The following is a 14368-nucleotide window of genomic DNA, read 5'->3' as shown; positions in this document are numbered from 1 at the left end:
AGCCCCCCAGAGTCCCTTTGAGTTTATCCTATTTTATGTAAGTGGCTGTTTGCTTGTATCTCTCCTCTTGCAAACTCTAGGCCACCTGAGTTCTCTAGTTCCCCCAAACATGGTCATCTCTGAAGTGTCTAGCTGAGAGTCTGGCAACACCTGGATACTCAAATGTTAGATTAGTCGGTCAGTGGGAAAAGACTTTATTTAGCTCGTTTTATTGCTATTGTTAATCTAAGGAAAGTACAACACTGCTTCTTACCATTCAGATTGAAGCCTTGGTTAGGACTGGTAAGGATTTGTCCTCCTCTACTAAGGGTCACTTGTTTGTTAAAATCATCATCCAGAATTAGAGTTATAGACTGAAGGCAGACCAAGCCAAGGTTCTGCAAAAAAAATCAAATTGTCAGTTAAAGGAATGAGAGAGAAATAGAGACATAGAAAGAGGCAGTGATAATGGGAGAGGGGAATGGGGAAAAACAAGAGAGAGACAGGGGAGAAAAAAGAGGGAAGAGAGTACACACAGTTAACAATTTCTGGTATGAAAAAGGCTTGAGTATAAGTAATATAATAATAATGACCACATAATCTATTTTATATACCCCCATTACTAATAAAATATGTATTTATATGTATTTATATAGTACATTAAGTACCATATACATACCTATATTTTACATAGAACATTAAATAAAAATGTTCTCAGCAAAGTGCCAATAGTTATGTTTTCCATAGCATATTGTTAAAATACCTCTCTAAATTCATTTAAGTGGCATATTAGACATAAAAAAAATTCAGTAAGGAAAAAAACAAAGAGAATTAGGATTCTATGTAGAAAGCTTATTCAGACTCTGATGTATTGCAAAGGAAAAAATCAAACTGTAAAAAAACAAAGTAGTTCAGAATTTTTTTGGAAATAACCATGTCATACTGGAATGAAACTAGAAAATTTAAGATTTCTGCAAAATTTTGACTCTCTGACTTGAGAGGAAAATCTGTGTGTCTTTACAAATAACTGATGTGTTTATTTTAAAAAGATTGTAAAATAAATATTCCAGTATGAAATTCATCATATCTATTTAGAATATATGAAGTCTATTCACTCTTATCAAGAATCACCTCTTTAAAATAGGAGCTTTCGAAATAGCCAAAAGTTTAGGTCCATTGTGCAATTATGCATGATACGTTTAAAAAACTATACATACAAATACCATTTTTTAAGAAAGAAAATACAGTCAAATGCAAAGCATTTAATCTAAAACACAGTTCCATATTTTAACATCAAATCAGGATACACATATAATCAATAGTAAAACATAAATTATCAACCATCTTTCTTTCTTTGTCAAATGTAGAATAACAATGCCTCTTGACAATCATTTTTGAAGAAAATAACTGTATCCATTCATATTATCACTCTTAACCTAGAATCAAGCAGCTTGAGTCAAAAACAAAACCAAAAAAAAAAAAAAAAAAAAAACCATTGAGATGTTCCTACCTGTTCACAGTGAGCTTTCTGTAGAGTGATTGTGAATTTATCTTTTCCAGTTCCTTTCACAAGGATGTATTGGCACATTCCAATAAAAGAATAATGTCGACCATCAAATGTTGTAAAATGAGAATCACCCACAACGGAGCATTGAACTACCAGAAAAAAAATAAGAAGAAGAAGAAAAATAAGAAAAGACAAAAAGAAGAAGGAGAGAGAGAAGGAGAAGGTGGAGAAAGAAATCACATTTATTCTTAAAAAGCAAAAAGCTGATTTACGGTAAATAATCATGCATCAAAAAGAATAACTAAAGTGTCTAAAATGTACCAGCTTGACAAACTTACCAGATTATGTTATGTAAGTTAACTTAAAATTTATTAAATGACAGCACTTCCGTGTACTTTTTAGGTTTTGTAATATTTATAGTACTTCAATAAGTTTTCACCAGTTTCCTGCTCAAAGCTATCCTTCATTCAATTTTCCATTTATCCTCTGAATATCTGAATTTATTGATCATTACATCTCTTGTTATATATGAGATGACCTCATAAAAATCATTACTATCTTCCTTCAATTTAAAAAAACTGAGACTTTTTCTTTAAAAACATTTTAAAAGATTTACCTGGACAGTCATGCTCAGTGCAGTTCCAAACTCCACCAACACATACACTAAATGAAATTGTAAGAATATGAATTATTGGTATAGAAAAACTGCATTAACATTTGCATCAGCATACTGGTTAATGTACCAAAATATACCATGTTTATAGGTTCAGAATACTCTGACTTGAAAAATATATTGACAGGAGTTCAATTAACTGAAAAATTTGGACTGGCCAGTGCCTAAATTATTATCTATTGTGTGTCATCCCTAAGTCACTAAGATGACACAGAGGGAATACAGAATGGTCAGGGACAAAAGTCCTATGCAAACAGAGAACTTCTGTTTTATGTTCTCTCATTGCTTAAACTAAAAAAAAAAAAGTCACACACGAAAACTATTTACCTATATTATTAGAGAAATATTCATAAACAGCTAAATCAATAAATTATCCCATCTATTACAAATTAAGAAATTTCTTTTGAGGATCATGAGACATTAGAGAGAAAGGATGTCCTGTTATGTAAGATAAACTGCCATCTGCCAGCAACGAGTTTGAGGTTAGGAGGCCAGAAGGATGGAAGCAGAGTCTCTGCAGGCAGGAGCTTAAATCAGTATCTAAGAACATGGTTTGGGGACACCCGGGTGGCTCAGTGGTTGAGCGTCTGCCTTCAGCCCAGGGTGTGATCCTGGAGACCTGGGATCGAGTCCCGTGTCAGGCTCCCTGCATGGAGCCTGCTTCTCCCTCTGCCTGTGTCTCTGCCTCTCTCTGTGTATCTCATGAACAAATAAATAAAATCTTAAAAAAAAAAATAAGAACATGGTTGGTTATCTACCTGCATGTCACTTACATTGACATCAAAGGGAAAATGGGCTGATGACATTTATACCTGCTTCTTTATAAGACTCCCAGGAGGGATTCTAAACATCTCTAATCATGGCCAAGTATTGGCAATAGGGAGAGTCACTCTTGAAAGTACTCAGTAGAGAAGGCCAGGGGTGCCGTCAAGTTCTAAGTATGTGCAAAGTACTGGTTATAAGCAAGAAGAAAATGCAACAGACGCATTACATGGGTATATGATTTGATGGGATTATTACCAAAGGAAGTGGGTAGAATTAAATCACAAAAGAAATTAAGGATTTTCTAGATTTTTTCTAGATTTTTTTTTTCTGAACTTGCTTTCATCTTTAAACATGAAAATATGTATGGCCCCCTGCCTCCCTCCTCCACAGACTTTAAATAGGATGCAAACCATGTCTTGGAATTTTTGGAAGAAAATCAGTAATAAGTATATTCCTTTAAATATATGTCATGGTAATGGACATATCAATAGCCAGGTGCCCAGAGATAAATTGGCTGAACATTGATCACATACCATTCAGTACATTCTTGTTCAATTTTTGAACCAACTGAATAAGCTAATCCATGAAAACTACACGGGCAGTTTTCCAAGGAGATGCAAGTCCCATTGTCCATTATGAGGCCTATTTAAGAAAAATACATATCAAATTCTCAAAAGAAATAACAAAAAAAGTACTCTTTAAATATAATAATTGAACCAACTTTTATTGAACACCTGCTTGCACCAGGTGCTGGAGAAATACATATATAATTTTACTTTTAAAGAGGTTACTAAAAAAATAATGATTAAAAAAAATAAAGAGGTTACTGACAACTTGGCTCTATCTCAATCAGTAGCTACCGTCAAAGGATCTCTTTCAGTGATTTTCAAATTTCTTATCCCATGACTTGTTACCAAAAACTCAAGTTTCACTACACAAAACAAGGGCAACTGGACAGTATTTCCTCGCTTTCAAGGAAGAAAGGGAGAGAAGGGGAGAGAAGACTTATTCTTGGCTTAATTTCTGTTCGTCTCAAAATGAGAGACTTACGCTATTGTCACACAGATGATAAAGAGCCGGGTCATGCTACCCAAAGGACCAGTGCAGAGGAACAGCATTTGCTACCTCTCATTCTTCAGCCAGAATGTACATCAACCATGTCATCAAGCATATGCTTCGTTCAGCTGACCTTTCTCCAGAGCAAGGATTCCCAGGTGAAGGAAGCATTGACTTATATTTTGGCACATGGATTTTTATTCTGGCTCAAGCTCCTTAGTGTATCAATGGTAACAAACGGTTCAGGCCTGGCACTGGTCTAAAGATTATGCCTTGAACAGTGCTGACAGACCAACAGACTGAGGTCCACAGACCGGATTCCAAGTGGTCCTCGCTCATATTAAGTTCACACCTCTGGGATTCTACTTTTTTAATCTGTAAAAATAAAGGATTTGAGTAAATCCTCAGTGTTCTTGGTAAAGGTCTATCAGTAGAGCATTCATCTTCACCTCACCCAGTTTTAAACCTCACCTGTATCACTTGCTATGCTACTTCTAATTTCAATATTAAAACTGCATCAGGATGAAAACCTTATACTGCCAAAATGTGAGGCTTTTTTTTAATTTGCTTTCATCTTCAAAATATGAAAATATACAAATTATTGAATATCTATAACTATCTAAGAGAACAAAAGGTTTGTCCTGGTTAACTTCAGGATTATGGATTCCATGGGGTGCCTGGGTGGCCCAGTGGTTGAGAGTCTATCTTTGGCTTGGGTCGTGATCCCAGGGTCCTGGGATCGAGTCCCACATCGGGCTCCCCACAGAGAGGCTGCTTCTTCCTCTGCTGGTGTCTCTGCCTCTCTCTGTGTGTCTCTGATGAATAAATAAATAAAATATTTTTTTCCTTTTTTTTAAAAAAAAAGGACAGTGGATTCCAAATTCCCTGGAAAATGTACAAAGTAGAAAAGTAGCCATTCCTGGTCACTTCAAGGACCAAATCCTACAAGGGTAGAAAATGCAACAGTCCTAATGTCCTGAGACAGGACAGTATGACATGAGTCTTAGATCACTGGATACTAGTTTCCATGAGTACAGACATCATTTCTTTCACCGAGTGCTTACCGTCTGCGCAGTAACATCCATCAAGACAATGGAGATTGCTCCCAAGACACTGTTTCTCAAACGTGCAAGTTGGTGGGCAACAGCTGATACAATCCCGGTGGACGAAGCTATCATCACATTTATCAGCTAAAACGGGCAAACAAGGGAGCTGTAAGTCAAATTTACTCACCTCTCTTTCAAAAAAGGTACAGCATCTTGAAAAGTATGCAAGTTTACCAATGTTACTGTGTCAATGACAGATCCCTGCAAATCATTAGTTTTGAGCACTACGGAAAGTTTTAAGTACTAGGATAAACCTGAAATTAACAAAAATACACAGTGTTTAGAAAATTAAAAATACAAACAAACAAACAAAAAAAAAAACATACTACATGCTGGAAAGTCATCTCTCCAGTCTTGGATAGGGTAGCCAGCATGGGAACAGGCCCTGGCGTACTCCGTGGCTGCTCGACAATAGGTTTCATCATCATCAGTTCTGGAAAGTGAAAAGACAGAGCCAGAGTCACACAGGAAATATTGGCAGAAACCATGCCTCTGAGCTCCTGCTCTCTAGAAATGCTAAGTGCATAATGAATATTCTAGTATTAACTGATGACAGCATGTGCGTATCATGTACAATAACACAGAAAACATAGAAGCATGACATCCCAGCTTAAAAGGGCCTGCGATGAAGACTAAGTTGTCTTCATCAAACTATTTCAAGTATTTGGCCACTTTTCTTTTGATTCAAAAAACTACCTCTACTGAAAAAAACTTCTGTTTTAATTATGATGTTCTGCTCAGAATCTTGTACATATTGCTTTCCTCCCACACAAAGCATCCCAGATCTTTTAGAAAATCCTATTAATAAATATAAAAAGTTTATATTTATAAATTTACATCTATACATCCCACTATAATAGATAAAAATCTATCACAATAGGGGATCCCTGGGTGGCGCAGTGGTTTAGCGCCTGCCTTTGGCCCAGGGCGCGATCCTGGAGACCCGGGATCGAATCCCACGTCGGGCTCCCGGTGCATGGAGCCTGCTTCTCCCTCTGCCTGTGTCTCTGCCTCTCTCTCTCTCTGTGTGACTATCATAAATAAATAAAAATTAAAAAAAAAATCTATCACAATAAAAGCATCATATATGAAAATTATGTTCAAAATATAATGCTCTTAATATAAGCTGGAATAAAACCAATACTCATGAAACCATAGCAGTTTTGAAAGATTGAGTAAATAGCATTTTACTTTAAGATTTAAAAGGTTTTTAATTCTTTATCTTTTTTTGTTTGTTTTTTATTTTTAATTCTTTTAAGCTTAAATTGTTAAGGCTAGTTACTTTTATAATTTTGCCAAGAGTAAATAATCTCTCATTGTTTTCTTATAATCACCCTAGGAGCTCCTGTCAAACAAATATAAGAGGCCTGACAATTCCCAAAGCAGATTAACGCAGCATCTCTAAAATAAGCAGGTTTTAGAATAAGGTAGTGGACTTGTTTTTCAATCCAATTCAAACTCAAAATTGAATAGTTAAACATCTTACAAGATAATGACCTTAAGAATGTTGTATTTTGTGAACCTTAGCATTTCCAGTATCTCTGCTGTAAAAGCCACTCATCTCAAATTGCACTTATCCTGTGCTACTGTAATTGGAGTCGCATAGCTTATCTAGTCCAATTAACTGAGCTTCAGAGGGGAAAAAAAGGACTGAGCATGTAAACTTCAGAAGGTCAGAAAATATTCTAAACCTCCAAACAAAAAAATTCTCTGAAAAACAGGGTAAGCTAAAATTCTTGAATTCCTAGAAAGATAATAAGCTTCTGATTTATATTTAAATACATGCATTGTTTCCTATAATTAATAGAGGCTTTGAAAGTTAACAAAGTACCTGAATATTGGTTTCCCACCCCAATGCAACTATTATTAAAATAGCTACCATATCTTAAGTATCTATGTTAACTCTCGGATCGATGCCAGGCCCATTACACTTGGTATCACACGAAAATTCACAACAATTAGGCAAGAAAGAAGTTATTATTCCAATTTAGTGAGGCAGGGGGAATGAGCTTATTTGCTCCATTTTGAATGTTAGCTTTTTTAATCATGAAAATGAGCTTAAATAATCATTGTTTTTAAACCAATTGACTTTAGAATGGCAAAGTTAAAAGCATGTCCTTGCTGCTAGGTTTATCATTGTTTGTTTCAAATTTTTATTTAAATTCCAGTTAGTTAACATACAGTGTAACATTGGTTTCCGGACTAGAATTCAGTAATATTGTCACTTACATTTAACACTCAGTGCTCATCCCAACAAGTGCCCTCCTTAATGCCCATCGCCCATTTAACCCATCCCAGCCTCTCCAAAAGGAAGAAAAAAAAGAGAGAGAAGGAGGCAAACCATAAGAGACTATTGAATATAGAGAACAAACCAAGGGTGGGTCTATCATTCTTAAAAGAAAAAACAGGAGGGCATAGGTTCAAAGATGTTATTATAACATCCTTCCGATTCCAACTCAGATGTCATCTCCTTTGTGGAGCTATGGTAGGCATTGCCTGATGAAGCCAGCAATTTTCTGCTCCACATCCATAGCACTTCACATTTAGAGCATGTGTCATTGCTGGACACCTGCTTCTGCCCCCATGAGAATGTGAGTCTCTAGGACAGAGTCCATGTCTACACTGTTTCAGTCTCTTCAAGATGTGGGCAGAGTACTCTCAGCTCAGAAGAGATGCTAAGCAAACATGAGCTGGATTGAATTCCGTATGCGATCACAATGCCAACAGGAAATTAATTTGTGTACAGCAAATTCACAATTCTATTCTCCTGATATAGAATCTCGGTGGTGCCATCCCCTGATATAAGAAATGAAGAGAATCTCCTTCAGGGGAGAAAGGATGTAAGCCTAAGCCTGGGGGAAATATTGAGACAAGTCAAAAGGCTACTAATCAACAGTAGTTTCTCACTTCTGTTTAATCAAGACCCACTTACTTGATTTATAATGTCCTTCTTTTTGGTATTACATGCCCGCCCTGCCCCCAAACCTGGCCTCTGCACCTCAAACACATCACTTAAGATATCAGTTGATTTTAACCACTAAAAGGTGTTTCCCTATCCTGCCATTTTTATTTGCCCTGGAGAAAGCGGTGGGATTCCAAAATCTAAAGCCTACGGATATCAAAATTCCAAAAGACAAAAATGTTAGTCCCTCAATGATGATATTTCAGATGACGTAAGTATAACAGAGGCTGTTTTTTTGTGGTTTTTGGTCTCCAGAGCCTGCTTCTCATCAGTGTTAGAACTCCCAAGTTGTTTTTTTTTTTAATATTTATTTATTTATGGATGATAGTCACAGAGAGAGAGAGAGAGAGGCAGAGACACAGGCAGAGGGAGAAGCAGGCTCCATGCACCGGGAGCCTGATATGGGATTCGATCCCGGGTCTCCAGGATCACGCCCTGGGCCAAAGGCAGGCGCTAAACCGCTGCGCCACCCAGGGATCCCAGAACTCCCAAGTTTTTGTTGAGCATGTGGCTGCCCAGCCAAAAACAGTACTTCCCATCTGTCCTTGCTTCAAGGTGTGGCCATGTTCCTAAGTTCTGTCCAAAGGGTTAAAAGTGTGCTTTTCACTTCAGATCACTTCCTTTAAAAAGCTGCCAGCCAGCCCTCTACTTCCTTTTCTCCCTTTCTAAGAGCTAAACTATTGATGTGGTAGTAGGGAGCCGGTTCTGGCAATAAAATTGAGATTAGTACCTTGGGCCTTGGGAGGAGTAACATAGCAATAGCATCGCTGTGTCATTGGAAAACTCATGGAGTGGACACATGGTATGATATCAGGACCACTTACAAACTTGGACTTTATAGGAGAGAAATATAAGCTTCAATTTAATATAAGCCATTGATACTCTGACAATTGAAGCAGTCAAACAATATCCTAACTAATAAATGGAAAATGATTTTCCTGGATCTTCCAAATAGTATTTCATCTCAGGCGACCTGCAAAGTGGGTGCTAAAGATGATGATGCCAAAGGGGAGTGAAAAGACTACCGGAAAATGGCCAAAGAATGAGTTGTGGTGGAATAAGAACAATTTTTAACTCCATATACTTGGCTAAATTAAAACCATGAACTACCTGTAGAGATCTTCAAAAAAAAAAAAAAAAAAAAAAAAAAAGAAAAAAAAAGACTGAGTAAAAGAGCAAAGATATAACAAGTAGCACTTAAAAATAAAAGCAAATAGGGAATAAATATTGTAAAATATTGTTAGGTCAGCCTCCAATATTTGAGGCAGATGGGGAGCTCTTTCAAAACTCCCACATTAGTTCATATATCCCTGAAAGTAGAGACTATACACATAAATATATAACTGTACTCTATTCAAAATTAACAAGTATCCCAAAAAAGTTGAACATCTGAAAAATGTCACTATATTCATTATTTTTATAATAATCTCCCATTAACTAAAGCAGAATAGTTCTAAATAAGACAATGTCACACTATCTTAACTTTCCCTCTTTGTTCTCACCTTTTTTTTTTTTAACTTTTATTTATTTATGATAGGCACACAGTGAGAGAGAGAGAGGCAGAGACACAGGCAGAGGGAGAAGCAGGCTCCATGCACCGGGAGCCTGACGTGGGATTCGATCCTGGATATCCAGGACCACGCCCTGGGCCAAAGGCAGGCGCCAAACCGCCGCGCCACCCAGGGATCCCTGTTCTCACCTTTGATAAATAAACCTCTCCACAAGCTACAAGCTATACGGTGACGTGTAAGTGGTTTTACTCAATAAAAAATTAGTCTAGTCTTTTACAACAAAGTTCCCATGTATCATTTACACATCTTGAGTTTCGTAAAACATGTGGATTTATTAAAATTATTTGAGATATTCCTGAATATTCAAGATGGTTAATTAAATACTCTTGGTAAATTTTTGGGAAAAAATAGTAAAAAAGACTTTAATAACAGGTAACCTATAGTAACTTCTACATCGATGAACATATTATGATGGGTCTCGCTAAATATGTTCCCTAGACAACCATCTAGTCTAGGTGTTCTTAACGTGTAAGAGTTGGGTGACCTTGGGTGGGACAAAGATTACACGTGTATTTTCACTAATCTCCAACTGACACTTGGCATTTTCTTCAATTACTCATATAGACAACACATCACAATGTTCTCAGCAATATCTGTGATCTTGTCAACAATTTATCTCACATCTCATTTTTCAATGTTTTCATTTCTAATTACAATTGTTGCAGATATCTCAAAATATTGTTTACACTCATCATTATGTCAAACAATAGTAGTTATAGTTAGACCTGCAAGGTATATAAAAAACACATATATCATAAATTCATTTCTTTTACTATTTTGATAACTCTGTTTCCATATAGTTTCTTTTGCAGTTTTATGTGTTTGATTTTGCACATTTCAAAACATTATTTTGGAAGAATCTATTGACATCTCTAAACTGCTAAATGGGATCCGTGGTACAAGCCATATTTAAGAATTGCTGTATTCAGTTCCTGCTGCTTCTAGAACCCATTTAGACTATATGTATTATCCAGCAAGCTTTTAATAACTATTAGTGCAGTTTATGTTTCACATTTCCATTATACTTTGTGAACTGCTGAGAGGGCTACATTACAGAAGTGGTTTTTGCTCTTCTTTTTGGATAAAGAAAATTCAATTACAAATACTAATGATTTCACTTACTTGCAAAGATCATTAACACAGCTGGCAATATACAAATATGGATCAATATATTCATGGCAGCTCAAAAAAGGGAACTGCAGCAATATCTGACACTTGAAGAAGATGGCCTGTGTGGAAGAGGATGACAGTCATCAGAACATATTTAATGATACATGTGTGCTCTCATTTCTTCCACTGATCTATTGGCAGGACCCTCTGTTCTTACCAGGAAAGGGAAGGTAATTCATCCATATAGTAACCATTTTTCTAACTACGTATTTGCACAATGAGTAAGTAGCGCCCTCATGCAACTCATTACATTCACTATTTCTAAATAATCTTCAAGTTATTCCTGTTGCAGAGACATTCCCTGAATTTTACAGTGTTTAATTATGTCATGTTTGCACTAAAAGTGCTTAATATTCAGTATACAAATGCAATATGTGTATATTATACCCAACATGCCCAAACTTTTCACATCAAATTTACCTCAAATGCTGGCATTCCACTGGAGCACGGATTTGGAAAATCTGAGGGTGTGGGTACACATTTGGTGTCATCTGGAATTTGCACTGACCAACTATTTGCAAACATAGCAATGTCTTCTGTATAGTCCTCTGTTTCATACAAACACACACAGAGAGAGAAATATGTGTATTAGCATCACTTTACCCAAACACAGCTCATCAACTTCCTGGTCAAAAAGTTAAATTCAATAACTTTATAATTAGCAATGATTGCCAGTGATATTAGACTATAATATTACCTTAGCATGATAACAATACATCACACAAAGTGTAAGCACCAAATCAAAGTTCACATCGTTGGAGAGAGAAAAAGCAAACATCGTTGAAGCAACATGAGGCGGGATTAAAAGTGAATGGTGCAACACGCACACCAGTAAAGCACTCATTAGCCTGAGTGTGTTGTAGAGAAGAGAAAAATACACCTAAAACTAAGAAGCATAAGTAAGAGTTGGGGTGAAATTTTTCAGACAGCCCCCTCATTATATTTAACATCAATCAAAACCTTACTAAAACCGTAGTTCCATTTTTGAGGTACACAACAATAAAAAAAGTCTTCCGTGGAGATTTCAGAGGATAACCACACAGACAACGAGAGACTGGAAGAGACACCCAGAGAAGACTAAGAAGTGAATCCATTTCATCTGAAGATGACCAATAGTGTTTCTAAACGTGCTCAGGACAGGTTGCTAAAGAATCATGCTACTATCCCGCATTGCATAGAGGCAAGCTTCAGGAGCTAATGTGCAGGCAGCAGCAGACAGATGGTTGGTGGTGAGGCTTCTGGGTCCCAGCTCCACATCAAGCTTAAAACGTCTCAGCACCTGGCCTGAGAACAAGTCCAGGGCCTCATATGAAAATTAATCTTGCCCCACATTTAGAGGAAGGTTGAATCTAAAATCTCAAAGATGTAGGAGAACCAAACAAGGTAACATCTCAAAGTTTCATCTAAGACAACTGTCAGATGGGAGCTTTAGGTTCCTCACCACTTAAGTTCATGCACTGATGACAAGCTTCCGCACCACTAGAATAAGTAACTTGGGCCCGATGTTTGACCACTCTCGCTCAGCATCTTCAAGATCCGAACATGTCTGCTTATAATACCAAGGCTTGGGAGAATGTGGTGGGAGTTCATCCACAAGAATGCTTCCCTCTCTTTGTAAAATCCCCAACTTTATTGTGGCCTGGAAGATTTTTTCAGTCTGGCCCCTGCACTCCCCTCACTCCCCATCACCTTCACCCACCAAACTCACACCCATACCTCCTATTTCCTTCACCCTTAGTCCTGCTCAGTCTACTCCAGGCGTACTGGCCTTATTTATACTGCTCTCCACTCAAGCTCATTCCCACCTTGCTCCTGCTCCTCATCCTTCAAAATTCCCTCCAATCTTCCCTCTGCAATCCTCCTTACTTCATTTGGGGTTTTTTTATTATTTTATTTTATTTTTATTTTTATTTTTATTTTATTTTATGTTATTTTATTTTATTTTATTTTATTTTATTTTATTTTATTTTATTTTATTTTATTTTAGATGTCTGTTTAATAGGACTTCCTCAGACACATCTCTGTCACATGATCTGGACTACTACCAAACACACCCTGTTGTATCACTCTTAATCTCCTTTCCCAAATTCTTTTCCTCATAGCTGCTGTTGCTTACAAAAATTATATTTTAATTAGTCTCTATTCATTTTGTCTTCTACATTGAGGGGTAAGAGTTTGTCAAAGATGCCCCTATTGCTTATCCCTAGTTTAGTATCTGACATGTAGTAGGTGCTCAAAATATATTTGCTAAGTAAGTGAATGAGGCCTCCTGTGTGGCTCAGCGGTTGAGCATCTGCCTTTGGCTCAGGGTGTGATCTCGGGGTCCTGAGACTGAGTCCCACATCAGGTTCCTTGGGGGGAGACTGCTTTTCCCTCTGCCCACGTCTCTGCCTCTCTTTCTGTGTCTCTCATGAATAAATAAATAAAATCTTAAATAAATAAGTGAATGAATCAATGGGGGTTTGTAAAATTTAAATAGATTATTAGAACCCTAAAGCTTTCAAGTTTGGCCCACCTCATTATCTCTGATATTGTTGGTAAATGTTACACATTGAACCAAGCATTGGCCTGATCTAATATATATTTTTTAAAAAGGTTCATTTATTTTAGAGAGAGCACACAGGTGCACATGCATGGGGCGGGGGTGGGGGAAGAGGGGGAGAGAGAATTGCTAGGTGATGCCCCCCTGAGCACGGAGCCCCACGCAGTGATCGGATCTTAATGACACTGAGATCATGACCTGAACCAAAACCAAGAGTCCAACCCTCAGCCAACAGAGCCACACAGGGGCCCCTAATATACCTTTTTAAAAAGGAAAAACTGATGTTACTTGTTTTGTTTTGTTTTGTTTTGTTATAATGAGTGAAAGAGAGCGCACATGTGTGCATGAGAGAGCTGGGAGGGGAACGGCATATGGAGAGGGAGAAAGAGAATCTTAAGCAGGCTCAGCCCAGAGCCCAGGTAGGGCTCAATCCCAGGATCCTGAAATCATGATCTGAGTTGAAACCAAGAGTCTGATGCTCAACTGACCGAGCCACCCAGGTGCCCCTGATGTTACTTTTAAGTAAATGTATAGTTACATTTCATTTCAAAACATCATCATTTTTGAAAAGTCTGCAGGATCAAAAATATTACCCAAAGGCCCACTGATTTCAATATCAATGCACAAATTTTAATGTAACTAAACAGCCTGGATAGTCCCCTAGAGTTCACTTTAATCCTAGCTTAAAACTACATATTTAGCTATTTTTGTAACAATGCATTAATAAGAGTCACAAAAGTTGGTTATAATGAGACTTTAAGTCCGTATCAATTGGTAGTCTGGAAGCCTGCAAAACTCAGTTTAAAATGTTTTGTATAAAATATGCTATAAGTAAAGTAATTTCTTGTACATATTGGAACACTTTCTAAGAGTGAAAATGAGGCATTATTAATTGCTACATTGGGAAAAACAAGAGTAAACCAGGGCTTCTATTTTGATGTGTAGCTAGCTATAAACATGAATTATGGAACCAGAATCTCTGCGAGCCAATCAATTAAAATATTTCTATATCCACAGAAATTCTGAAAAGCCTCATT

General features: G+C 37.0%; 1 protein-coding gene and 1 long non-coding RNA gene across 5 annotated transcripts in view; one reads left to right on the top strand and one right to left on the bottom strand.

Moving 5' to 3' along the window:
* The window catches only part of OTOGL (otogelin like), a 130181-nt gene that overhangs the window by 94899 nt on the left and 20914 nt on the right, over positions 1-14368 (bottom strand). For both annotated transcript variants that reach the window (XM_049094370.1, XM_049094369.1), the window contains exons 8-15: positions 11210-11337; positions 10742-10848; positions 5413-5519; positions 5045-5170; positions 3458-3566; positions 2103-2149; positions 1490-1635; positions 254-377 (exon numbers count right to left, since the gene is read on the bottom strand). In XM_049094370.1, the coding sequence (XP_048950327.1) occupies positions 254-377; positions 1490-1635; positions 2103-2149; positions 3458-3566; positions 5045-5170; positions 5413-5519; positions 10742-10848; positions 11210-11337 (894 nt within the window). The remainder of the gene's footprint in view (positions 1-253; positions 378-1489; positions 1636-2102; positions 2150-3457; positions 3567-5044; positions 5171-5412; positions 5520-10741; positions 10849-11209; positions 11338-14368) is intronic.
* The window catches only part of LOC118350697 (uncharacterized), a 41587-nt gene that overhangs the window by 10894 nt on the left and 16325 nt on the right, over positions 1-14368 (top strand). For 2 of the 3 annotated variants that reach the window (XR_004804971.2, XR_004804972.2), the window contains exon 2: positions 1540-1759. This is a non-coding gene — a long non-coding RNA (uncharacterized LOC118350697). Of the gene's footprint in view, positions 1-1539; positions 1886-14368 lie in introns of those variants that run through there. The other variant, XR_004804970.2, reaches the window with a different exon arrangement.

Source organism: Canis lupus, chromosome 15, assembly GCF_003254725.2.
Source record: "Canis lupus dingo isolate Sandy chromosome 15, ASM325472v2, whole genome shotgun sequence".
Taxonomy (NCBI): Eukaryota; Metazoa; Chordata; class Mammalia; order Carnivora; family Canidae; genus Canis; species Canis lupus.
Note: the sequence above shows the minus strand (reverse complement) of the source record. Positions and strands in the feature narration are given on the sequence as shown.